The sequence below is a fragment of the Rhipicephalus microplus genome, chromosome X (genome assembly GCF_043290135.1).
Source record: "Rhipicephalus microplus isolate Deutch F79 chromosome X, USDA_Rmic, whole genome shotgun sequence".
Lineage (NCBI taxonomy): Eukaryota > Metazoa > Arthropoda > Arachnida > Ixodida > Ixodidae > Rhipicephalus > Rhipicephalus microplus.
Window position 1 is genome coordinate 52,659,569 of NC_134710.1, and position 27,890 is coordinate 52,687,458.

A 27,890-nucleotide genomic window follows, 5' to 3' on the forward strand; every position below is an offset into this window, starting at 1 on the left:
CAGAATGGCACATTATACCGGCATAACTTCCATCCAGACGGCCCATCTCTGCTGCTTGCCATACCCAAACACCTCCGCTTGGCTGTACTCCACGAACTTCATGACGTTCCTACTGCCGGTCACCTGGGTGTGTCCCGCACATACGACCGGATTCGCCGTCGCTTCTATTGGCCAGGTCTGGCACGGTCCGTCAGAAGATACGTCGCGGCGTGTGAGGAATGTCAGCGCCGCAAAACACCATCGACGCTTCCGGCTGGGCGCCTTCAACCACTCGATATTTCTACTGAACCTTTCTTTCGCGTCGGCTTGGACTTACTCGGCCCTTTTCCTCTGTCTTCTGCTGGCAACAGGTGGATAGCTGTGGCCACAGACTACGCCACACGCTACGCAATCACACGCGCCCTTCCAACAAGTTGCGCCACTGACGTCGCCGATTTTCTTCTACACGACGTGATCTTGCAACATGGTGCTCCACGCCAGCTGCTCACGGACCGAGGCCGCACATTTCTATCGAAAGTCATAGCGGACATTCTACGCTCTTGTGCAACACGCCACAAGCTCACTACGTCGTACCATCCGCAAACAAATGGCCTCACAGAACGCCTGAACCGAACCCTAACTGACATGCTTGCAAAGTACGTTTCCTCAGATCACTCTGACTGGGACATCGCTTTACCATACGTGACATTTGCCTACAATTCTTCGCGCCACGACACGGCTGGTTACTCCCCTTTTTTCTTGCTGTTCGGCCGCGAACCCACATTACCCCTCGATACGACGATTCCGTTACCAGCAGCTCCAACTTCACAATATGCTCTGGACGCCATCAGCCGGGCCGCCCACGCACGCGAAACCGCTCGTGCTCGCCTTCTGACCTCCCAAGCAAACCAACGGCGTCGGTACGACCAACGACACCGCGATGTGCACTTTTCGCCCGGTTCGTTGGTTCTGCTGTGGTCTCCGACCAGGCACGTTGGCCTGTCTGACAAGCTGCTCTCTCGGTACACAGGGCCCTACAGAGTGCTTCGTGAGGTGACTCCCGTCACTTATGAAATCACTCCTGCTGCCTCGCCGTCTTCATCCACCCCAAGGGCCAGCGACATCGTACACGTCGCACGCCTGAAGCAGTACCACTCGCCCAATGATCTTGACATCTAGATGCGCCGAGACGGCGCCTTTGCCGACGGGGGTTATATGCTACCTGTAGGCTGCCACAAACCATAGTGCGAATGCGCGTGTGCGCCCGACGAAGAAGATGAGGCTCGCTGGCTGCTCGAGCTCGGAGCCAGACTGGCCAGTGCTGCAACCGCTCTTGCAAATATATTTTTCGAATATATTCGCAATACTTTGTCTCGTTACTCACGTAACAATAGCAAAAGGCACAGAGCTCGAATCATTCGAGATTCAGAGCCAGGAGAGACAGTTTGGATAAAGAACCAGAACAAGACTGGAACGCTACTTCCTCCGCGGGGTCTCCGATGTCTTATGTTGTAGTGACATACCGACCAAGAAGGAACATATTTCACTTAGCCCCTCTACCTGAAATGGAGGAACAACCATTGTGCAAGTCAACGCCCAGTACAAACCCACAAGCCTCATCATACGTGAACAGTCATAAAGCGGGAGATGTGCCTGGTCAAAAGGACAAAATGCAACCAGAAACAGGCGAACTTGAAGACTACTCGTTTTCCCTTCATAGGGCTGCAAGACACATAGTCAAGACTGTCGAGCAAGTAGGGGGCTTTGGGGGGGGGGGGGGGGGGAGGAGATATGCTGTGTGTGTTGGCTGCTAGACGCACCAGAAACCTGAGACGACGCCATAGAGCTGGCGGTGGCATGCAGACCTGGCCCACCCGACGAAAGACTGAAAGCGTAAGTCCCGGAGGGCAAGTTTAAAATAAATACTCTCAGACAATGCCATACATGTCGGTTGTAGGTTTTTCGGTCTCTGTGAGCACTATAACAACTCAATACAAGAGAAGAAAAAAGCAGCGCTGTTGTAGTTCTTTTTTCTTCTTGTGTTACATCAAAGGTTTAACGCTAGTTTTTCACCTGTTGCAACAGTTAAAAGAACCAGCACAGGCCTGACCCTTAGCAAACCTCATCCTTGAGTGCAGGAATTCATAAGTATGAACTCTCACACTCTTCGCACAACTTTTCAGCTGCTATTGTTCGGCAGGACCGCAAAAGCACGTCCACACTCAGGCCAAGGAGCGTTTCAGTATCAGACAATGTGTGAAGTGTGCCACCTCATTTTACACATATGCTTGATTTTTGCTGCTTCCTGTGCATGTCACTGCGCAGAATGGGAGCCATGTGCTCACGTGTTCCCTTCAACAGTGGACAGACCTGCTCACGAGAAATCCCTAGATTTCAAAACAAGAACTAAATACAGTCCAAGTCAAGTTCAGTACTTTAGCCCCTAATTAGACTAGCCAAGATGGCCTCTGTCTTGCTTCTCTCCTACAGTCACGCACTAGTTGAATGTTTGTCTTACTATTCAGACGTTGGCATTGTAGTGACGTAGCCTCGTTGTCTGGTTGCTGTCTCTCAGCATCCGCCTGATGATCCACCTGTCTCCATTTCTTGTAATCTGATTTTAGACATCAGGTTCTGCCCAGGCGGCGCTGCGAAAAAACCGCCACAAGTGCTCTAATTGCTGCCCTGGCCATAACTGGGTAGTGCAGAGGGAGCCACGTGGAAGCGTTTGTGCTTAGGCCATTATAAACCTCCCCCCTTCCCCCCCTTTTTTTCATTGGTGTTGAGGCATGCTGTTTCCTGAAAATTACGGACCTGGAAAGCTTTTACCGTCAATCTATCCTCGCTTCAAAAAATTGCGCAAACTGCAGGTACAGTGCAAAAAATGCTTGTTATTTCAACGTGCTACAACTCGCATGTACAAGCGAGCATCGCATGACATTGAATTCTAGGCAAGCACTTGTTTGTAATGGCCCATTTGCAGTGCTCTTGTCATTCTGTTTCGTACAACAGCTAGGGAAATCTATAAACTGAAGCCCTTTACGTCCATGGCAATTCACAATGCAATAGTAGTGTCAACTCAGGTCTTTCTTCTTAGTGTGCAGACCTGTTGCGTCTGCTTTTGTTTTCACTGTCATTTCTGATGAGTGGTCCAACAATCACTTCATGGTGGTTCTGCTACACGTCCGAATTGCGGAAAGAAATTCGTTGCTCTTTTTCTAAATGTTCAATGCATGAACACACTTAATATTTAGTTGTTTCGCACAGGCTAGTGGCACCTGGTTGCTCAGCAAACTGTGCAAGTGTGTTGGACTTTGCACTATATAAAACGGGCCCGACAGGTAGCACGAGTGTTTTGCAATTCTGAGTTTACGTTTTGTGGCAGGTTAGGCCTAACTGTGTCTTCGGCGTTTTTTGCCCGGCCAAATCATCAATATGGCACTCCGGTGACTGTCAAGTGGGTGGCAGTCGTCTTGTTAAGAAGGTGAAGAGCGACAGGTGTGGGGTGCAGTCGTCCTGTTGCTGCTACCTTCAGATTTGGGTTAATGGCGCTTTCGCGGAGAGAGTGAGGCTGACTTCTTGACCTTCTTCGTTCAACTCCACACAGGAAAATGCTCGCTTTTCCTGAGGAGGTTTCACATCACAGCTCGGGTTGGCACCAAGGGCCTTTTTATCACCAATTGTGTGTGCGAGCGTGGCAGGGACTCATGCCTTCAGAACTTTTTATCGTTTGTGGGGTCTTGAATTGGAGATCGCCACACTCTTGAAACACATATACAGTCGACACGGCTGGAACAAACGAAAACAACACACATTTATTTAACTGTTTTATTGATGAAAATATTGTCAGCTGAATAATTATAACATCAATTGTGATCCACATGCTAAACAATGTTACACAATATTAGACAACGCTCAACAACATGACAAACAAGGCGGTGTTGCAAACGCCTGACTCACCACAAGGGCCCCTGCCAGATGGCCTGCGGTTCCGTGCACCGGGGTCTCGCTGCGAGAGACAACCATTCATGCCAAACGCCACCAGCCATAGACGCCCGTTTCTTTCTCGTGCGCCACCACCTCGGCTTGCCGCTAGGCGACACCGCCGGTGCTAGCGTTCTAACCATGATGATGATAGTCGTGATAACAATCTCCCGCGAGCACCTCGCCACCTACCGCTCGGTACAGTCGTGATAACAATCTCCCGCGAGCACCTCGCCACCTACCGCTCGGTACTTGTTACCCCTAAATGAGGCTTATGTGTGAAACACGTGGGCGATGAGGAGCAAACAACTTCACAAGGGTTGTTAGAACCCCCACATGTGTGGCACATGCCTCGTGCTCCTTACCGATCACACATGCTCAGCAACTGCCATGGTGCTGGGAGAAACAAGTCATCTCAAATTTTTCACCTTTTCAGCATACTCAGGTGTGGTATGCATGTTTGTAAAGTAGTTATGAATACTTGATTATACAAATGGACGTTATTGTTGCAGAAAACCTAGGGCAAGAACAGCCAGTCACAAGTATGTGTCTTCAATTCTTGTGCATGTTCGGTCTATGTTTCCTATTGTTCGATATTAGCTCATGTGCTTGACCAGAAGCCAGCTGTTGTCATAATACGTTTACTCTGCAAATTTTATATTATCCTACTACTGCATAGACTGTTCATAATGTACATGTTGCCGACTTCACGAATACCCGTATTACAGCCGAAACAACTTTCTTCATAGGCTATACTAGTGCAAAACATATTAAGCATGCAGTCTCATGTGTCTGAGAATCTAGGTGTACGATGTGGTGTGCATTGAAATATGTAAAAATTTACATCTATAGACCTACATTGCCAATGAACTGAATGTGAGAAAAAAACACACACAAAAAAGAAAAAAACGCCTTTGCTTAAATTCACCAATTACGTTTCAGGCTCCTTCGAATATGTGCATTATCACGACTGAAATTTTGTGCGTTGAACGGTACTGATCGTTTGATTTCATGGGCTCGCACCTCATATCTAAGTCGTTTCAATCGAATCGTGAACCACCATTCGAGCTTTACAAGCACCACCCAAGCCCCATTTACTTCAAGTAGAGCCACTGAAAAGAAGTACAGTCAAACATGGATATATTGTATTGAAGGGGATCGTAAATTAGTTCGATATATGAAAAATTTGATATAAAAAAATTGAATCCCCGAGAGCTTACCTGTAGAGGATTATCACCACAATGGGTGCATTCAAGAATGACAACTAATTCCACACACACTCTGCAACAGAGTGTTTTATTTGCGTAAAAAAATATCGCTAACCTTTGCCTGCTTCTTCGTTTTTGAAATGTTCAAAACGCTAGTCTCGATCTTATCACAATTCGCGAAACGCGTCGTCTATGCACTCCTCCTCGTCTTTACTGGTTTCCGCAAGTTCCACCATCTCGAAGCCTGCCTTGCGGAAACTATTGGCCACTGTGTCCGTCTTCACATCTCGCCAGGCATCAAAGGTCTCTGCAGGAGAAAACTTCGTGGAGATTTCCAGCCACTCCTTCGTCATCCTCTGCTGGATGTCTTGGCTGCTGACAGCTTTGCTTTCACCAGGAATCGTTTTGCCAAAGATTTTGTAGCACTGCTTAAATTGGTGAAGCTACCCGCTGTTTTCAGAGAAGTTGTTTTCCCAAGAGCAGCGGCAAACCATTTGGCTTTGGCGATCAGCATCGGGCCATCCATCGGAATATTCTTCGTGTGCGCTTCTAAAAACCAAAAATAGAGTGCCTTTTCTACATTCCCGTGGGCAGAAGCGCACCGCCTTTGCTGTGATATCTGCCTTAGTTTTCAACAAGGTACTCAGTGCTTTGTGGTGTCCCCAAGTCATCCGCAATGAGCGAACATTTTTCGCCCGTCTCAACACGCAGAATAGTCTTCAACTTCGTTGTAAATTCAAGGGTTTTGCACTTCTCGACACTGGCCATAGCTATACGAGAAATCGACAATTCAAGTCCACAGCGGCTTTGCACACCACGCATGTAAAAGAGAAATGCGGCACATGCGGTGGTACGTAGGCGACGCGATAGCTCGAGAGCAACGAAGTGCTTGCGAGGTGATGGATACCTGCGAGGGCAACAGCAAAAGGTGTGAGTTGTGGTTGGCTGATCACACCTTGCAAAGGAGGAACAAAAAATAATAGGAGAAAGGAGGAGGAAGTCGGCTCCTTCGTTCCCTCTCTCCGAGCCGACACGTGAGTATGCAGAAAATGCATGAGAAAGAGAAAAAAAAAAGCCGTTCCGCAAGTTGGAGATGGCGCAGTTCGAGCCCTCTCGCCCTTACCTTTTTCGAGCGTTTCGTCCACCTCGCACGTGAAGCCGCAAAGATCGCGGGGGAGAGGGGGGGCATGTGATGAAGGGCGCCTTCCAGCTCACGCTGCGTTTGATATATCCAAAGGCGGGTAAAAATACCGCTCGATATAAAAGTGCGAATTTCTATACTTTTACAAACTAATTTTAAGAGGATAACTTGCGAGTTCGATATGCTCGAACATTCGGTATATGTGAGTTCGATATAACCGGGTTCGCCCCGCCGCGGTGGTCTAGTGGCTAAGGTACTCGGCTGCTGACCCGCAGATCGCGGGTTCGAATCCCGGCTGCGGCGGCTGCATTTTCGATGGAGGCAGAAATGTTGTAGGCCCGTGTGCTCAGATTTGGGTGCACGTTAAAGAACCCCAGGTAATCAAAATTTCCGGAGCCCTCCACTACGGCGTCTCTCATAATCATATAGTGGTTTTGGGACGTTAAACCCCACATATCAATCGATATAACCGGGTTCGACTGTACATTGATTCCGGTGAAAACCACAACTTTGATTGCCTACGACCGCCACCAAAAAGCGTGAACAGTGATTAAGGCCTAGCCTACGGTCCGTCATGTGTCGGGAAGCTTGTACTAGACAACATAAAGATTAGGCGTCAAAAAGATGGCACTCAAGCACAGATCCAAGAGCAGCGTGCATGACACAATGTTTATGTTGGGCCAGAAAATAGATGGCGACAAGAGTCCTCTGAGCTTGTGCGATTCCGGTATTGGCAGCAATAGCGAACGCATGCGATGAAAAGCTAAACGTTTTAATGAGGTAGCAAATGCAATAACGACGATGCTTTTCCCAACAAGAAACTCAATTGGCATTTGACGAGGACGCGATCACGTGTTTCATGCGTAGGGCATGCAGCCGTCTAACGATAGGAGCCACGCCAACGCCGGTGCAAAGGTAATCCGAAACAAAGGCAACTGCCCTTCCTCACTGCGCGACCCGCGAAGCTGGCGCAGTACTGCCACTATCTTTTTTCTCATTTTCTTCTCACTTCAATTAACGTAAGAGGGGGTCAAAATACAATCGTGTTGATACGGGACAGAACTACTGATCATGGCCAAGTTCAAGGTGCACCTATTATGCATGTAAATAAAAAAACTTGATATCTTTCTACCAAAGTGGCGGTGCACCTACTATGCAAGTAAATACGATGGAGCCTACTTTTGGGCATTTGTGTTAGCAGAAAGCAAGAGTACAGGATCACTCCTTCGGTCTCTGCGAGCTTCACTTGTAAAATCAGATGAATCTGATGTTTCTTTCAGGAGAATGTTGAGCCTTCTGATCTCCAAGATAAAGTTTCGGACTTTGATGAAGACAAGCGCTGCCCTCAGTACATCCCCAAGAAAGGTGCATTTTACCAGCATGATGACCGAGTGGTAGGAGATGAAGATTCATCTGAGGTACCAGAAGAAAAAACTGAATATGACAAGTGAGTGCCACATGTTTGATGGTTATTTTTTGCAAATATTCATCCTAAACCAATGAAACTTCAGCTGTTTACGGAACTTTTTATGCTGATTTTAAATATATAATTTGTTTTCTTGCAAGATACACACTTTTAGCTCTGCAACATGACAAAGTGAAAACCCTAACCCTTTTGCCCCTCCCCCCTTCTTTTCATCCCTAAACTTCTGTAATATTTTTACCATTCATAGTTCATAATGCTTCAAATAAACTTTAAAGTGCAAATAACTAATTAGGAAGCACATACAAAATATGTAATACGCGTGAAAAATAATAGACGTAAAAAGTCTATATTTGATCTACCCTAGTAAAGGTAAACGTACAATTTTTTATTATACAATGCAATATTGAAGTTTAAACTAGACGATTGCATTTGTCGTACATTGGAAAAAAGTTGGGCAAGATTTCATGCAGATCCGAGCACTAGAAGTGCCCGAGAAAGGGGGGCACATTGGAAAAAAATGGCTAAATTTGTGTTTTGAGAAAAACGAGTTTTAAAGTTAAAATTGAGTTTTTAATTATGAAAGGTATCATTAAATCAGATAAAATTCGCACACCAAAAAGAACAATCCTTCTCGTAGTGGCCACTGTGACTAAAATACGCGAGCACCATGAGTTTGTCCCTCTCGGCTTTTTCGAGCCGACTACTCACAGACATTTCGCACACAGACAGGGCGATGAAACGCTTACCAAACTTCCGCTCCATCTGGTAGAGCCTTGTGCCAACTGCAAGCTATGAAGAAGTTCGAAAGAACGGCGAAATCCAAACTAAGTCCAGTGTCATGCCATTTTGCAGCCATGTTTGTACCACATATCGTCATACATAATGGTATTGTCGTCCCTGCAAAGTTCTCTCACTGCGAGCTCTTTCGACCTCGCAAGATAGGTGCTGACGTCATCCATTGCTGCATCACGAACGTTCCGGCTGACGGGTGTGAATGACTTTTGATGCATTGGATTTTGCAAGCCTACAACTGCCGCAAATCAGACCAGCTGCTCGTAGCCTAATTGTACACAGCTCACTGCACAACTGCTTTCACTTGCGAGCAATGCCTTTTTTCATTCATAACGGAGATAATTACACGAGAAAAGAATTATTCAGCTGCGCTGCTCGACAAGACATGGACACCGCAAATAGGTTTCACAGCACATACAGGCGCGCAGCGGCCAATGGCGGTCCTTGATTCGTACCATGTGATAAGCCAGTCGCGGTGCTCGAAACACGCGCAGAAGAGTGCTTCTATTTATAGTTTCTGCACTGCATCAGTGAGAGAAACTGTTGTTATTTGAAGAGCGAGGCTCGACTCTTTGACTCGTGCGATCAACAATGGTTAGCAGCGGCGCATTATCGGCGGCAAGGTGCTCGAAGACTGCACACTTTCGACCTTTTACTAGGCACCTTGTGCTCTTTAGATGCAATTTTAAAGCATTTCCAGTTAAGTTTCGGCCTGTATTATTTTTTTCATTTTTTTCATAACCGTAGAGGTACTAATCTTATCAAAACAGGCGAAAATAAAAAAATTGGTAATTTTGAAAAAAACTCTTGTTTTTCGACCCGCATCTCCCCTTAAAAGCAAGTCCTTAAAAGCTTTCTCTGTGTAATCAGTTGCAGGTTGAATTGCTGCCATATCGTTGCTAACGCACATTGTTGGGCTAGTTGGTTGGGGTTCATCATTCATATGGATATAAAGCAGCACGACAAAGACACCAAAAGAGAGTCACACACACATCGCTAGCTTGTAACTAATGTTTTATTTGCAATCACACATGCTATTTGAACAATAAGTTTTATCAATCTCCTGTTATTGTATAAATAGCTATACCTATATGAATGATGCCATATATAAGGGTGGACTCCGCCACAGTGGTCTAGTGGCTAAAGTACTCTGCTGCATTTCCGATGTAGGCAAAAATGTTGTAGGCCCGTGTGCTCAGATTTGGGTGCACGTTAAAGAACCTCAGGTGGTCGAAATTTACGGGGCCCTCCACTACAATGTCTCTTATGGTGGTTTTGGGATGTTAAACTCCACATATCAATCAATCAATCAATATCTAAGGGTGGAAGTCCTACGTTGATTGCGCCATAATGGGCCAATCTGACCTACCGCGCCAAGCCACTTCTAAACGGCTATTTGCACGTGCGATGACAAATTCAGTTTGCGCCACTTTAACGTAATGCATGGTTCTGGTTAAGGTGGCGCTTCCATGCATACTTTATTATGCGACTCTGCATATATTTTAACAGCCAAGCTGTCAGGCAAACATTAAAGACGGCAGTGGTGCTGCAAAATACTTGCCGCACCATTGCTGAACAACTGCGAGCGTGTGCTGTGCTCGGCAGTTGCTCAGCAACAGTGCGGTGAGTTTTTTCACAATATAAGCTGAAAAAAAAAAGTCTGTGCCACCGGTGAATTTTTAATGTTTTGCTGATCATAGCGCACGCGCTCCTTTCTATTCTTGCTACTGCACCATTACGCGTATAACTCTGCCTTGAGAAAATTGCACCCGAATGACTGGTGACCATCTAGATAATATTAGAACCTTTCGATGAGATTACACGGCCTCTAGTGATAACGCTGGAATCTTCGATGGCACATGTGTAAATGCTGATGCAACGGCGGACGCCCTATGTTCACTGCTATCAGTCTGCAGCGTGTATTGCTTGTAGAGTCACATTTCGTTTTCCGGGGACAGGTTGGCCTAAATAAAAAGTTAAATCATGAAAACAGCGCCTGCTGCCTTCGTTGACATTACGAACTCGTGGCAATGGGAAGACTGACAGCTAACTCTTTTGGATCCGACATCTCGACAATGATAACTAGAAGACGCTGGTGTAAAATAAAATAGGTACATCCACTCGAAGAAGAAATGCTCTTATCACACAATCTTTTCCCGTTGAGAGCACACCAACGTAGAACGGTTTGCGAGCTGGACGCTGATGCTTATCGATACTGCGCACACCAGCTATCGCTAGAGTGCCTCGATTCACGAGAAGAGGTGAACAAACGCCTTGAGACATTCTAGCTATCGCAACTACGTCCTTGAATAGAATCAATGTTCACGGCTACTACTCGTCGAGCAACCCCTCTGTTTCCCCCATGTATTTTCATGCTTGTTGAAGATGGGCAGCATGTTTCCTCTCTGCTTGAGCATTTAATGACAGTTTTAAATGCGGTAGGATGCTGACGCGTGCACCCTCCAAGAGGCGTAGATAGGTCATCTCATTTAACCTCTGCTTGAGTAGCACTTATGACCTCAACTTGCACAATTTTACATGCGGGTCAAACTCACGATGCATGAGGAGTGGTACCAACTTGTAGTTTACGCAAAAAATGGCGGCAACGGCAAAAACCCATCGAGTGTCCATACAATTTCTATCGTAATAAAAAAAAATTCACTTAATTGTCTAGCAATACCAGGACGAGCGTATCTGAATTATCTCGTGGTTCTCGTGTCGGCTGTAGCACTTCAATGACTGGAACATAGGTTTTTTACATTTGTATAGAGCCCTATTGGTTTACCATTAAGATAACTTTGTTATATAGTAGCTCATCTCTAGTCTTGAGTTGCTCTTCATCCACCACAGGGGCATCCGCCGAAGCAGGCGTTTGGTGTGTAGCAACACCACGGACCCGAGCTAATGGGGGGTTTCGACCTCTCCCATGCCTAGCCTAGTGCATAGCTTTGCCACGTCCAGGTAAAAAGGGATCCGTGTGATTAAACCTTTAAGGCCCCCCGGCAGAGGCAACACACCCTTTTGGCCCCGGCTTCACGTAGACAGCATCCCTGGGCTGTGACCCACCCAGGGGAAACCGGCAGTCGCCTTTTTCTATCTCTCTCTTCCTACATCTTCGTCTTTTCTCTCTTTCAATCTTTCCTGTCGTCTTCTTATTTCTGTTTACTTCCATCTTCCATGTAGCAAAGGTTAACCCTGTGTATGTGCCCTCTTTTGGTCACATAGTATTGGGTTATAGTGGCTTTGTACAGCTGGTGCTGGCATGCCTTTTTATCATTGTACTGCTGCGTCCCCATGTTGGGCTCCGTGTTGGAGGCTGGCATGGCTGCCTCATTTATATATACTTTATGGCCTCTTTTCTATTCCCCAAACTGTCTGATTGTCCTCCCTTTAACAGGGTGTGCATTGAAGAAATGCTGAATGTCTTCCTAAAAACACAGAGAAATTTTACGCACTTCCATGTGATTGACTGTGAAACATAAAAGAACACAAAAATCACTTCATTTGTCGTATCAAAATGCTCATCAATACCCTCGGTACAGGTTATCAGGCTAGTGGAGACCTTCTCGCAGTACAAAGCAAGGCCTAGTACGAAAATCTCTCAAAACTCACCTTTTTCGGAACCACACCTGTATCTGTCACAGAAGCCATATTACTGCCGAAGTAGCCATTTTGCATGGAACCTCAGAATCCTCCTTTAATCGATCGTGCTCTGAAAAGGGTACGCATTGATGCATCCTCTTTTTTTTTCTCCCAAAGTATTAAAAGTTTCCCAAGATACCATGTTCTTCAGTGTGAAGAAATATCAACTAAAGCCAGAGCAAAATCACCTTTTATCGTGGTTAAGTACTTAAAAGACACCAATAGGACCGGCTATAAGGCCACAAAGATGGCAAGTGAGGTCAGTTACCTCAAAATAAAAGACAGAGAACAGTAAACAAACTTTCACACCGCGTAGCGTTTGGAAATATCCGTGTATCAATTACTACACATGGTACTTCGTGAAAGGCGTAGCATCCGATCAAGGCCTTATGACACTAAGTGAAGAGGAACTCTTTGACGGATAGAAAGACCAAGGCATAACACATGTACAGCGCATTAAATTTAGACGCAACAAAACTTAAACCGCAACAAAGCACCTAGTACTTACTTTCAATTCAAGCATTCTACCCCAGACACTCAAAACCGGCTACGTAAAACTTCGTGTGCGTCCGTACGTTCCTACGTCGTGATGTTGCTTTAAATGCCAGCGATTCAGACACGGATCCCAGACCTGTTGAGGTCAGCTTACTTGTGGTAAATGCGGCATAACTGGTCACGGTACTGATGAGTGCGAATAGGATGAGGTTCACTGTGCAGACTGCAAAGGCAGCCATGCCGCATACTGCAGAGCATGCCCAGCCTGGAAAAGAGAAAAAGAAATTACCACCATAAAAGTTAACGAAAATATAGCGTTCCTTGAAGCACGAAAGCGAGTCTCACCTTCTTTCACACTGAGAACTTCCTTCGCTGAAGTGGTACAACAAGGGGTGGCACCACAATGGCACTTGGTGGCTATCTGGACCACGTCTAGCGTGCCCAGGTCAACGCCACCTGCCCCTCTGGTGGAAGCAGGCAGCGCTGCCCCTCCCACAGTCAACCAGTCCACACCGGTGGCCTCTACAAGCCCTGGCAGCAGCCAGAACAATGAGGAGACCAAGGAGGCCCCAACAACCTCCTCCCCGGTGGTGGCATAGACTTCATTGACTGAGGCGAAGTCAAAGTGACACTTAAATCGCTCTTTGGAGTGGGGGTCCAGTGCCTCACAGGTGGCTACGGACACAAATTCTATCCAAACGGCGCCGGTAGCGCCAAAGGAGTGGCGACCTCTTGTCGACCGCTTCAAAAAAGATAAAACACCAATTACAGGGCCTCACAAAGGCCCTTTAAAAGTAACCAATCTCAATCTTGTCTACACACAGCACTTTTTTTTTAATTCATAATGGATAAAATCATTCAGTGGAATGTTAGTGGGCTACTCAGAAATCTATGTGATGTACAAGAACTTCGCACTAAGTTCAACCCAAAAGTGCTGTGTGTGCGAGGAACACACCTAACTCCTAAATACAGGAGCTTTCTCCGCTAATACATTACTTTCCGGAAGGGCCGTGAAGATGCTGCCGTATCATCATTATAGCTGATAAAGTGTGGCATGCCAGCAGATGAAGCTCCTGACAGCCCTTGAGGCAGTGGCCTTGCTAGCTGTACTTTTTAACAAACTCATCACCTTATACTCTCTGTATATACCACCTCACTATCAGCTTAAAGGTGTGATTGGAATCATTAATTGATGAACTCCCAGAATCCATTTTGATTTTAGGTGACTTTAACGCGCACAATGCCCTGTAGGGTGACGCTAGCGTGCGCTGCAATGCGCTGTGGCGATCAAGGACGTCTCATTAAACAGCTTCTTTATTCGTCTATGTTATGTCTCTTAAATACAAAGGAGCCTATGTATTTTAGCCTCGCAAACAATTCATACTCCTCGATAGATCTTAGCATTTCATCACCATCACTTTTAGCCGATTTTAACTGGAATATTCTTAAAAACCTTTGGGGGAGTGATCACTTCCCGATCATCCTGAGCGTGCCAAACAAAGGACAACTATCTTCGCAGGTTCCGAGGTTGAAGCTTGACTCAGCTGATTGGGAACAGTACCAAACTTTTACCCACATGACAAGGACTGAGTTGTCTTCTCTGACCATAGATGATGCTGTCGCGTATTTTACAGCTTTTATTCTTGATGCCGCATCTACGTGCATTATTCAAACGAGAGAAATGAGTTCTAAACGGCGAGTTTCATGGTTAAACGATGCCTTTAGGAAAGCTCGGATGATTCAGAACAAAGTGTGGGCATTGCTCTGTGATTTTTCAACAGTAGAAAACCTGGAAAATTTTAAGCAGGTCAAATCGCAGGCAAGGAGAACACGCAGACAAGCTAGACGAGAGAGCTGGACAAAGTTTATATCGAGTATCAACTCGTACACAGACGAGGGAAAAGTGTGGAATAAGATAAAGAAAATTAAGGGCCAACAAACGTATTCTCTTCCACTAGTAAATACCCTCGGAGAAAGCTTGGAGGACAAAGCCAACATTCTTGGTTCACATTTCGAAAATATATCCAGCTCCTCACACTACTCTGATGCATTCCAAAAATACAAAGCACAGTTGGAAGAAAACCTACAAAGGAAATCTAAAAAAATCGAGGCTTATAATGAGCCATTCTGCTTAGCAGAATTGCAAAGAGCTCTGAACTGTTGTAACACATCTTGCCCAGGTCCTGACACCATAATGTATGAGATGTTGAAGCAACTACCCTCCGAAACACAAAAAACTCTCTTTTCCCTTTACAATCTTATCTGGTTTTCTGGTGTGATCCCCTCTTCTTGGAAGGAAGCAGTGATAATTCCAATTTTGAAGCAGGGTAAAGATCCGTCGTCTGCATCAAATTACAGGCCTATAGAATTAACCAGTTGCATCTGTAAAGTTTTCAAAAAAATGATTAATTGCCGCCTACTCCACTTCCTAGAATCAAACAAACTGCTAGACCCATACTAGTGCGGGTTTAGATCGAGAAGGCCAATCCACCATATATAATCTCGTACGAATTGAGACACGCATACATGAAGCCTTTGTTCATAACCAGCTTTTTCTATCTGTATTCCTTGACATGGAAAAGGCCTATGATACAGCGTAGAGGTTTGGGATATTGAGAGACCCCTCGCATATTGGTATTCGTGGTAATATGTTCAATATCATCGAAAGTTACCTGTATTATCGCATATTCTAAGTTCGAGTGGGCAATGTCTTGTCCCGAACATTTGTACAGGAAACCGGAGTACCACAGGGTTGGGTACTGAGCTTCACGCTCTTTATTATAAAAATGAACTCTCTCCGTCAGTACATCTCCCATAACATATTTTACTCCACATATGTTGATGACATCCTGATAGCTTTTCAATCGTGTTGCCTCGGCCTTTGGGAGCGACAGGTCTAGCTTGCTATAAACAAAGTGTCCAAATAGGTTGATGAAAATTGGTTCAAAGTCAACCCACAAAAAAGCACATGTGTCCTGTTCACACAGAAAAGAGGCTTTGCCCTGATCCTCAGATTGTCATAAAAGGCAAATGTCTGCCTGTAAACACACAACATAAATTTCTCGGTATACTCTTGGATGCAAAACTAGCATTTGTATCACACATCAAACACCTTAAAAATTAATTCATGAAAACAAAGAATATCCTGAAGTTAATGTCGCACACATACTGGGGCAGCGAGAGAGAGTTCCTCATGAATCTGTACAAAAGCCTAGTATGTTCACATCTTGACTATGGGGCAATCGTGTATAATTCAGCCTGGCCAAGCACATTGAAGATTCTAGATCTTGTACATCATCTGGGCATCCGCCTCTCTACAGGTGCCTATTGAACGAGCCCTGAAGAGAGCCTTTACGCTGAGTCGAATGAGTGGTCACTCTACCTGCAGAGGTCGTACATGTCTTTCATCTATTACCTGAAAATGAACGGCGATAAGGTACACCCTACGCAGTCCATAATTAATGATCTATCTAGTTCTGCACTTTTTGGAAATCGCCCCTTTATGAGGCAGCCTTACTCACTTCGCGTGAGGGGCCTAGCCGAGATAATAGGTGTGCCAATTTTTCAACAGTGTCTCATGGCTCCTGCTGGAAACCTGCCGCCGTGCCAGTGGCAGGTGATAAAATGTGATGTATTCTTTGCGGAAGTGACAAAGCATGCACCTTCTGCACATATACACACATACTTCATGAAACCTAAACACAAATATGTTTGCCCTGAATTTTTTACAGATGCCTCCAAGTCTCTCACTTCTGTGTCCTATGCAGCTGTTTGGCCATTCTTTTCACCTTCCTTTATTCTGCACCCACAAACAAGCATTTTCACCACAGAAGCTCCTGTGCTATCTGTGGCTGCCAAACATAATAAGGAAACAAAACTAAAACGCGCGGTTATATACACGGACTTTTTGAGTGTTGTAACACCTTCGAAAACAATGAAAAAACATAAAAATCCTGTGCTTGTATCGCTTTACTCGCTTTTATGTACGATCTACGCACTGAAATGGCATGTTGTGGTGTGCTGGGTGCCAGGGCACTGCGAGATTGCTGGAAACGTGGCCGCGGATCGGCTAGCTGTATCTGCGCACGATAACGCTGCCACCAACCTATCTTTGACTGTCCCTGCACTTGGCATGAAGCACTTCCGAAAAACAAAGCCTCAGAGCATATTGGCAAAGCCTATGGGATAGCCAGACTGAAAATAAACTACATATTCTCAAATCCAAACTTGAAAATTGGCCACCAGTATCTAAGTCATGCTACAGACAAGTAACACTTACCAGGCTACAAATAGGACACACGCACAGCACACACTCATATCTTCTGTGTGGTGGTGAACAACCTAGCTGGGACAAATGTGGTGAAGCACTTAGTTCTCCACATCCTTGTCCAGTGCAGCGAGTTTGATGCTATCAGAAAAAAACATTTTTTTACTGCCGTATCGATAGCAGCTTCCACTGCACCCTTCTATATTTATCGGTAGGGATGCTCTTTTTAAACAAAAATCATTGCTGGCATTTTTAAAAGAAGTACATAGTTTTAACACTATATTTCGAGGTGACCTGTAGTACGGCCTCCATCCGCAGGTTGCTGTTGCAGTTGTTGCATAGACAGCACCCTGCCTCACGGCTTTTGTGTTTAAGGGCACTGATGAGGCAAATGTGCTAAATAAGATGTCGGTTCCAAAGTTTTTTTATTTTTTTACTATGAGTATCGCCATTAGTCTTTAGTGTTTTATTTCATCTCACTCACATGGTTTTAAGATATTATGTTTTATCCGCCTTAAGGCGAGCAATTTCAGGCCCTTATATGGCCCTGTAGCATCATCTTAGTTGATATACTTCACAAGTCATTGTTACATTGCAAATCATTGCCACTCTTCGATCTTTTTCCATGGCGCTCTTTGGCCAAGACATGGCCCTTGCGCCATCATAACTTACATATCATCGTCAAAGAACCAACATACTTTAGCCTCGCCAACAAAATATACTCATGCATAAATCTCAGCATTGTGTCCCCATTGCTTCTACTCCTGCTTCAATAGAAAGTGATCAACAATCCTTTTGGAAATGACCACTTTCCGATCATTCTAAGTACACCAATAGACAAAGGTCTTCCACATGCTCCCAGATGGCAGACAGACAAAGCGGACTGGGAAAAGTTCAGAAAAGCTACTTGCTTAAATTGGTCGGACATATGTCAATTAAGTATGGATGCAGCTGTAGACTTTTTGACAGCATTTTTTATTGATGCTTCAACAAAGTATATCCCACAAACTGGATGGTCCACCAGGCGATATGTCCCTTGATGGAACAGTGAGTGTCAGAATGCACGTAGAAAGCAAAATAAAGCAGGGAAGCTGCTTCAAGACTCTCTGACCGCAGAAAACCTTACAAATTTTAAAAACATAAAATTAAAGAACATAAAGGCAGGAGGATGCGCTGCCAGGCCAGAAGGGAAAGTTGGCACAACTTCATATCGGGCGTCAATTCATATACTCAGGAGGCTAAAGTATGGAACATGGTTAGAAGAATAGCAGGAAGACAAGTACATTCACTTCCTCTCATTAACACTCAAGGTGACAGCTTAGAAGATCAAGCACACTTCCTCGGCACACACTTGGAACGATTGTCCAGCTCTTCGCACTACACTGAAGCCTTCCAAAGATACAAAACAAGAATTGAAAAGTGAAAATCAGAACACAAAACACGAAGCATACAACCTAGCTTTCAGCTTAGCCGAGCTCCAAACATCACTAAACTCCTGCAGTCATTCCGCCACAGGTTCTGATCGTGTAGTGTACGAAATGGTGAAAAACCTACCAATTGAAATGCAAAAACTCTACTTTGCTTGTACAACGCTATCTGATTTTCTGGCACTATCCGTACTTTCTGGAAAGAGGCTATATTAATTTCCATTTTGAAAGAGGGAAAGGACCTTTCCTCAGTTTCGAGAGACAGGCCGATTGCACTTACAAGCTTCTTGTGCAAACTTTTCAAAAACTGATAAACTGCCAACTTGTACATATCCTTGAAACAAACAATTCGCTCGACCCATTTCAGTGTGAATTTTGAGACGGTAGATCCACCACCGACCACCTTGTTCGTATTGAGGCACAGATCAGAGACGCTTTCGTCCACAAACGATATTTTCTCTCTGTGTTCTTCGATATCGAAATGGCTTATGATACAACATGCCACTTTGGAATATAAGAGTCCCACCTTGGTGTAGGTGGCAGAAGGTTTACCATAATCGAAAGTTACTTGTCAAATCGGACATTCCGCGCCCGAGTGGGCAATGTTCTCTCCCAATCATTTGTCCAAGAAACAGGAGTTCCACAAAATGGTGTTCTATCGTGCTCAGTATGTACAGTTTGTACAGTACCGCCGATGGTGACATATTTTCGAGTTACCGGGAGAGAGTTTGGCTGATTCAGCAAATGTACATCACCTGCACATGCTTGCCTTCACCCTCGCCCTTCTTTGTTTGAAAGAACCTTTTGCTCTTCATTTTGGTTGCTGATACTGTCTTTACTGAAAAAAATTTTGAGCACAATGCAGTGACTTCGCCGCCCACAAGACATGTCGTGCGAATCTTATCAAACTTTGAGCGTTAACTTCGTGCAAGAATGGATGTGAAAGTACTGTTTTACATGAATTGGGTACTTTCAGATTTTGTCATGCTTCTCTAGAAAATGAAGAGCCGGTGACAACTCGGGCTGTGCAGCATTTTCAGTGATAATTTTTAGCTGAGCTGTGCTGTCAATCCCCAACGTGTTATTACTACCGTTTCGGTGATCGCTAGCAGCATTTATTCTATGGGCGCGGCAGCTGTTACTTTGCTTGTTTCTGTAACTATGCTAATAATACATTTTAATAACACTTGTTATGAACATATACCACTCGCCACTCAGTTCGCCAAGAAAATGGGGAAGCAGGAAGCACTTTTCATGAATACGTCAACATGAGATCGTGTTCCGTGTTCTCAAATAATAAACTTCCCTGGCTTTCAAAAATAATTTTTGTGGTCATTAAAAGAGAGCAAAGTACTGCTCGAATAAAAAAGGTAACTGATATTTGTGTGAGAAAAAATGCTGTGCTGCTTTCTCTTTTTTTTATTCTTCTATAATATCCATTAAGTGTATCTTGAAATGGCGAAGGAAAGTCAATTTCTCGCAGTCAAAGAAATTAGGTGCATAATATTACCACGAGTACTGTGAAAAGGCAGAATTGTGCACAAAAATAAAATAAAATGAAGTTACACTAAAAAACATAAGAAGCAACTACATGGGAATTTCTATTCCGGCCAGTAACTTCGTGAATAGTGCTTGGTTGCGGACCCAATGCTGAACGGCTGCTGATGAACCGATGACGCGTCGGCACTGATAGTATCAAGATGCAAGAATGCGACTGACGGGAACTGAAAGCAGATAAAGCGGTTGCCACGCCTTAGTAGCGGGTCTTGGCCCCTTGCACGGCAATTACATCCTGCATTCTGGACGGTAGTGACACTACAAATTGTCAATGAAACTGGGTTCGTTTTAAAGGCGAATCCATTCTTCTTCGACAGCGCTTCATAGCTCATCGGCGAATGAACTGTGTGACCCTCTTCTACACAGCCTAGCCTTCATTCTGCCCTATACGGCCTCAATGTTTGAGGTCTGGCCCTTTGGGGACCCACTTCAGGCACTGCACACCTTGCTTGTTCAGGAGCTCTTCAACAACCTTTGCAGTGTGAAGAGGTGACAAGTCTTGCTGAAACAGGAAGTCCCCCCCCCCCCCAAGAAAAGAGCCATCCAACGCGTAAGGTATCATGACATAATCGAGGATGTCGCAGTACTTTACCGAAGTGGGGTGTCCCTCAATGCAGTGCAAAACACCAAGCCCATCACGGGACATAGCACCCCAAACATTCATAGCCGTGCGTTCTGCTCAATGCTACTTTTTGCACGTAGAAGGGGTCGTAGCGGGCTTTGATAGGGCGCCACACACGTTGCTTTTGGTCCCAGTGTGTGGTGAACGTGAACTCGTCAGAAAAAAGTACTGTTTTTCAGTCGTCCATCGTCCAAGACGCGTGTTCTTTTGCGAAGTTAAGGCGCGCCCTCCTATTAGACTAAGAGAGGCGCGGCTTCTGGGCCGCAACGGAGCTCTTCAGTGTACTTTCTGCTAGCCGTCGTTTTATGGTCGACGCGCTTGCAGACACTCCAGCGGCCACAGCGATCTCTGGCAGTACTGAAGGGGCTTGCCTTCGTGGTGTCGCGGATGTTGACGTCCTAAGCAGCAGTCGTTGCACGAGGGTGTTGTTTATGTGGAGCATAGCTGATGCGGCCTTCTTTCTTGTAAGTTTGGATGATGCGATTTACGGTCTTAATAGATCTCTCTGTCATTCCTGCTATTTAGCGTTGAGAGTACTGCTTCTGGGACAATTAAACTATCCACAGGCGCTCACTGTTAGGCACTCGGGACATTTTTCAATGTAATAAAGCTTTCCAGAGTTTCACAGTGCGCACTAGACACCGCTACTTTCACGTAATACGGTAAGCAGCACATAGGTCTGAAATTCCCAATTGAATAAAACGAAGCAAACAAAAAGAGCAAGGCTAGATATCACATTTTTTGTGAAGCTCGGCTTGTCGAGTAGCTCAAAATTTGGTCGTCAAGACACGGTGGCAGTTATCATTTTTGAAACTGATATCACCACAGGGCCAAACCAGAGTGAGCGTGAAAGCAAATAGGGGTGATGTGCATTCGCACTAACAGCGAAACCTTCTCCCAATAGCTCGAAAATATGTTACGATTGGCGCTATTGTACAACCTTGCAGCGCGCTCAGCCACACGCTTGCGTGGTGTAGCTTATACTGAGCGCGATAGTACTTAGCTGCACACTTTTTATTATCAAAATGAGTTCTTTGCGCTTGTCCATTCCTCAAAATATGTTTTACTGCACATATGTCGAGGACATGCAGCTTAATTTTAAATCTTGTGGCCTGGCCATGTGGGAGGGGTAGGTTCAGCTTGGTTTGAACAAAGTGTCTAATTGGGCAGAAGAAAATGGGTTCCGACTGAATGCACAGAAAAGCAACTGTGTTTTGTTCACCAGGAGGAGAGGCGTTCATTCCGAACCTGTTATTCAACTACATGGACAACGTCTTTCTGTTTATACTGAACACGAATTCTCAGGCCTAATCTTGGACACCAAGCTAACCTTCATACCACACATCAAGTATCTAAAAAACAAGTGCATAAAAGCCATGAATGTTCTAAAAGTGTTGTCACGCACTATGTGGGGAAGTGACAAGAAGTGTCTGATCAATTTGTATACAAGCCTTATACGTACTCGCCTAGATTATGGGGCAATAGCATATCAGTCTGTGACACCTACTGCCATTAAAATGCTTGACCCTGTTCATCATGTAGGTATCCGTCTCTCTACGGGTGCTTTTCGCACTAGCCCCGTGGAAATGCTGTACGTGGAATCGAACGAATGGTCGCTCCACCTACAGAGATATTACATGTCTTAAAAATATTATCTTAAGGTGATATGCGGGTAAAAAAACACGAGTTTTCTTCAAAATTATTGATTTTTCATTTTCGCCTGTTGTTATAAGATGATTACCTCTACTGTTCCGGAAAAACAAAACATATCAAGACTTAATCGGAAATGCTTTAAAATTGCGTTTACAGAGTACAAGGCGCCTGGTAAAAGGCTCAAAGTGTTCAGTCTTCGAGCACCTTGCCGTCGATAATACGCCGCCACTCGACATTGTCGATGGCATGAGGCGAAGAGTCGACCCTCACTCTTCAAATAATGACACTTTCCCTCCCTGATGTGGTGCAATAAATATTAAAAAGAAGCATGCTTTTGCGCGTTTTTCGTGGGCCACGACTGGCTTATGACGAGGTATGGATCGGGGACTGCCATTGGCCGCTGCGCGCCTGTATGTGCTGTGAAGCCTCCTTGCGAAGTTTGTCTTGTCGAGCAGCATAGCTGAACAATGCTTTTCTAGTGTATATATTTCTGTTATGAATGAAACAAGCCATTGTTCGCATGTGAAAGCCGCTGTGGGGCCGCCCTCTGTAAGAATAGGCTACGAGCAGCTGGTCCGATTTGCAGCAGTTTTTGGCTTGCAAAAGTGAATGCATCAAAAGTCATTCACAGCCATCAGCCAAAAAGTTTGTGATGCGGCAATGAATTAGTCAGTGCAAATCTCTCGAAGTTGAAGGAGCTCACAGTGAGGAAGCTTAGGGGGTATGACACTGCCATTATGCACCACGGTATGTGACACAAACATGGCCGCAAAATGACATCGGCACTGCTGTGTCCCTCGACACTGGTCTAAGTTTAGATTTCGCAGTCCTGTCGAACTTCTTTCTAGCTTTGAGTTGGCACAAAGCTCTGCCAGATGGAGCGAAAAAAGTTTGATAAGTGTTTCATGGCCCTGTCTGTGAGTGAAATGTCTGTGCGGAGTCGGCTCGAAAAAGCTGAGAAAGACAAACTCATGGTTCTGGCGTGTTTTAGAGGCAGTGGCCATTACAAGAAGGACTTTTCTTGTTGATGTGCAAATTTCATCGAATTTATAGACATCTTTCATAAATAAAAACTCAATTTTATCTTTAAAACTTGTTTTTACCAAAGCAAAAATTTTGTCATTTTTTCCATTGTGCGCTTTTTTTCTCGAGCACTTCTACAGATCGGATCTGTATTAAATTTTGTCCAAATTTTTTTTAAAGTATGACAAAAACATATATTTTGTTTATATTTCAATATTTTATTTTATAGTAAAAAGTTTATGTAAACTTTTGCTACGGTAGGTGAAATATGGCCTTTTTATGTCTATTATACCTGTGTCACACGGGCGCGCAAAAAGTCTTTTAAGTAAGCGGTCTTTTACGAAGTTGAAGGACTTTTAACAAAGAGGCGTTTGCGGCGCAGACACACGGCAGCAACGATCTCCATTTAGTGTTTTCGCTAGCGAAAGACGCTAGCAAAAGCGTGGCGCTAGCAGTTAAAAGAGAAGCAATAGAAATTAAACGATGTATCACGATGTACAAATTAAAGACTTGTTGCACTGCTCGTTTCTTCAAATAAATTTAAAAGTAAGAGATGAAGAAACACCAATGTGAAAGTTTTTTGCACTAGATAAGGAAGCATTCCCATAACTAGCGACGTGCACAAGTCCGTCTGGCACCACTGTGCTTTTATTTATCGTATTTGTTTTTCGCTGATCTCGACTGCTCTCGACACGTTATGGGCAACCGTACGGGAGAAAAAGCGAGGACCGCAAGCCTCACGGCCTGCCTTCTTGCTCTGGAAAGCGAGGCAGACGCTGCAAAAGCCGCCAAGAAGAAGATAAAGCAGCGCAAGACCGAGCGTCACCACGTGATATTGCCGACGCGTTGTAGCTGCTTACGAAAGTAGAAAAGGAAATAACCATTGAAAGAGTTCATTACACCTTCTGCAGGATATGAAATTTGTTTTTACAAAGAGTTTTTGTGACAGAAAAATAAGCATTCGCTCTTTTTTTATCACCACTCGAAAATTGCTGGCGCCCACTGGTTTCGAGGCTACTCATTCGGAGCCGTAAAAGAGATCGACGAACGCCGTTTACGAAAAAGACCGCTTCTGAAAATGAGTTCGCTCTGTGCCGTGTGTCTGCTGTCAGGAACTCCTTTTCGGAAAAAGACCGCTTACTTAAAAGACTTTTAAGTGCCCGTGTGACAGGGGTATTATTTTTCATGCATATTACGTATTTTGTATGTGCTTCTTCATTAGTTATTTGTATTCTACACTTTATTTGAAAGATTATTAACTATGAATGGCAAAAAAATCATGGAACTTTTAAGGATGAAAATAAGGGAAGTAAAAGAGTTAAGGTTCTCATATTGACATATTGCAGAGCTAAAAGTAAGCAACTTGCAAGAAAACTAATTATATATTTGAAATCAGCACAATAAGTTTTATAAACAGCTCAAGTTTCATTGCTCTAGGGTGAATATTAAAAAAAAAAAAGTGTCTTTGAGTACAGCATATCCTTTTAAAGTAAATGCAGACAAGGAAACCTTCACATTCTACAAACAATGACATGTCAAGCCTTGCTGTGTTTGAGAAACAGTCTTCTATGAGACAGCCGTACTCACTGTGTGTGAGGGGCCTAACGAAAAAAACTCGCGTGCCACTTGAACACCATTTGATGGCTCCCGCAGTATGCCTGCCACCGTGGCAGTGGCAGGCGATAGATTGGGACATGTCTTTCTTGGAGGTTATGAAGCATGCACCAATTGCACATATTCAGACATATTTCCTAGAATTGCAACAGAAATACACATGTCCTGAGTTCTTTACGTATGCCTCAAAGACCAACACTTCTGTCTCGTACGCAGCTGTTGGCCCATCCTTTTCGGAAGCCGGCGTTCTGCACTTTGATTCACCCATTTTCACCAGCAAAGCTTATGCAATACTTGCGGCCGTTAAACACAATAAACAAATAAAAACACAAAAGGCAATTATATATACAGATTCCCTAAGCATAGTAAAAGCCCTGAAAACTTTATAAAAAGCACGAAACCCTGTCCTTGTCTCACTTTATTCACTGTTATGCACAGTCTACTCATCTAAGCAGCATGCTGTAGTCTTCTGGGTGCAAGGACACCGTTAAATAGAAGGCAACGTTCTGGTGGACCAGCTATCTGGATCTGCCAACAAAATTGCTACCAATACATAGATACCAGTTCTTGCACTCGACTTGAAACCTTTTCTAAAATGAAAGCTCAGGGGTTATTGGCAGAGCATATGGGACACACACACAGGTGATAAATTGCATGTCATCAAGCCGCAACTTGGTCATTGGCCGCTAGTATCAAAATCGCACCACACAGAAGTAATACTTACAAAGTTAAGAACAGGACATGCACACACAACACGTTCATTTCGTTTGTATGGTGGCGATCCACCTTTGTGTGATAGATGTGGAGAAGCACTCATTGTACTTTACATTTTAGCCCAGTGTAAATAATTTGACACGCTGAGGAGACAACACTTTCCTTCACCCTGCTGACAACACATGCCACTTCAACCAGCAATGTTCGTTAGTGGGGAACCATTTCTCACACATAAATCGTTGTTTGCTTTTCTGAGAGAACTATGTACCTTTCATGTGATATACACGAGTATTCTGTAGCACGACCTCTCTAGAGAGGTCTCCGCTGTGGTGGCTACACTGAACAAAGCACTTTCCTCATGGCCCTTGGACGAGAGGATGTGAACAGTCGAGGCACTTATGCTAGTGCCATACATGTCCATCACGGTTTTTGATGTCACAAACTTTCGTCATCCATTGATACTGCACTCATTTGACGACATGGTCATGATTTTATTACTTCTATGTTTTTACCCACCCTAGCGCCAAGAATTTTAAGGCCCTTATACAGCCGCTAATCACAATCATTGTCCACATCTCCAGTCCAATGAACTGGTGCTCCTTGCCCATTAAATGGCCTTTGTGCCAAAAAACACCAAATATCATCAGGTGCTGTTCATGTTAGATGCATTGTTTTAATTACATTTTGAACCTTGCAACATTTTAACACCAAATTTTTTTATTCGTCTGAGGTCTAGAATGCCACCTATGTTTTTTATTTAGTTGCAGGGCTTTCACATTTTCTAAGGTTTGATAGATATGAATTTCGGGTAAATTTGGTCACTTGATCAGCATTGCATGCGTAGTGAAAACCACTGAAATTTTTTGTGTTGACCAGAATACAAAAATTTAATTAACAGTGATGTGTTGCCCGAGAAATCTGCTCCAAAACTGAATTTCGATGCTCCAGAACACACCTTTTGCAGCCCCATAGCAGCTCCAAAACTCCTTTTTTATTGCTCCAAAGCTGTTCCAAAACTGCATTATTACTGCTCCCAAAGCTGCTCCAAACAGACTGAAGCCCGCTTCCACCCTGCATATCTTGAAAGTTGTGTTCCTTTTTTTATGGCAGGGGCTCTTGCCGACCAAAGAAGCTCTGGCATGAAGAATGTGTTTGGGAACATGACATGTATCGTGAGGAGGAGCAGGGACCGAAATCAAGTGAGGAGCTTGTGAGAATATATGGCTACAATATTCGTTTAGAACTGATGCCTCCTAGAGCTCGGAGATGGAGGCGCTATGGCTGTGGCCCTAAGAAATACGAGCGCAGCTGGGAAGATAAAGAGGCTTCCACCCCCCGGTCAAGGTCAGGACGCAGTGAAGGAGCACGTGGTGGTCGCAGAACCAGGGGTGGAAGCCTGGTTGAGAACCGCCGATTCCACGATGAGGACTTCCCCGACCTTCACTCGAAGCCCTCTGAAAATACCGCCACAATGCAGCTGAACAGGGCAGAAGTAAAGTCGTCAGCCAGGCCTGCAGGGTTCAAAGGCTCAGACTTGACAGGAAGCAACAGTTCTCAACAGGAGAAATGGGACAATACAGTGAAAGGTTCTGGAATGACCCACTGGGGTTGGGGCAAGCGTCCTTCTCTACCTCCCAGGGCAGTACCAGATGCACCACCAAAGCAGCAGGACTGCGACGTCAAGGAGGACGCATCCTTAGGGCATCGTGTCGGCAGGCCTGCATCACAGTCACCAGTGAAGGCTGTTGAAGCGCCTCAAGTTTCACCTTCTACTGGCAGAAGTCGAGCTATTCGGCATCTGCTGACTGAGCAGGAGCAAAGCAAAAGGGAGTATGAGGCACTCAAGAAGTTTGCTGCTAAAGGAGAGCTTCAGGATGGTAAGACCAATTGTTCTATTCACTGATGTATTGCATGTGAAATGCCATTTTCATGAGTTTTTTGATAGGGCCCTGCATACCGGCCAAGTTATGCAGAAAGGAGGACTAAAATTGACTCGCTATCCACACAGGTAGACACAACATGAGTCATCACACTTGTTTTACTTGGTTGTTGCAAATGGGCTCTTAGTTTCATATATTTTAATTGAGAACCAGTTGTACAAATGTGGCTCTATTATAAGAGCAAAGCTTCTTTTAAGCTTAACTGAGTAAAACGTAGTTGTTTGCTATTGTTAGTTTGGTCGAGTTTACTCCTTACTTCCATGATTTTTTCATTATTGCACTCATGGTATCAATATACCTCGAAGCCATTTTGCAATTAAAGTGTACATAATCTACTATTGCTAGAATTCAGTCGGAAAATTTGGATTTGGCTCTTTTCACAAAATAATTGCCCCATATTGATTTA

The 27,890-nt window shown here is 44.5% G+C and overlaps 1 protein-coding gene across 14 annotated transcripts in view; it reads left to right on the forward strand.

Moving 5' to 3' along the window:
* The first annotated feature begins 1,793 nt into the window (after window positions 1–1,793).
* Window positions 1,794–27,890, forward strand: part of LOC119176042 (uncharacterized) — a 475,621-nt gene continuing 449,524 nt past the window's right edge. For 5 of the 14 annotated variants that reach the window (XM_075881076.1, XM_075881078.1, XM_075881081.1 and 2 more), the window contains exon 1: window positions 8,985–27,421. In XM_075881076.1, the coding sequence (XP_075737191.1) occupies window positions 26,710–27,421 (712 nt within the window). In that variant the 5' untranslated portion in view covers window positions 8,985–26,709. Of the gene's footprint in view, window positions 7,760–8,982; window positions 27,422–27,890 lie in introns of those variants that run through there. The other 9 variants (XM_075881080.1, XM_075881083.1, XM_075881085.1 and 6 more) reach the window with 4 other exon arrangements.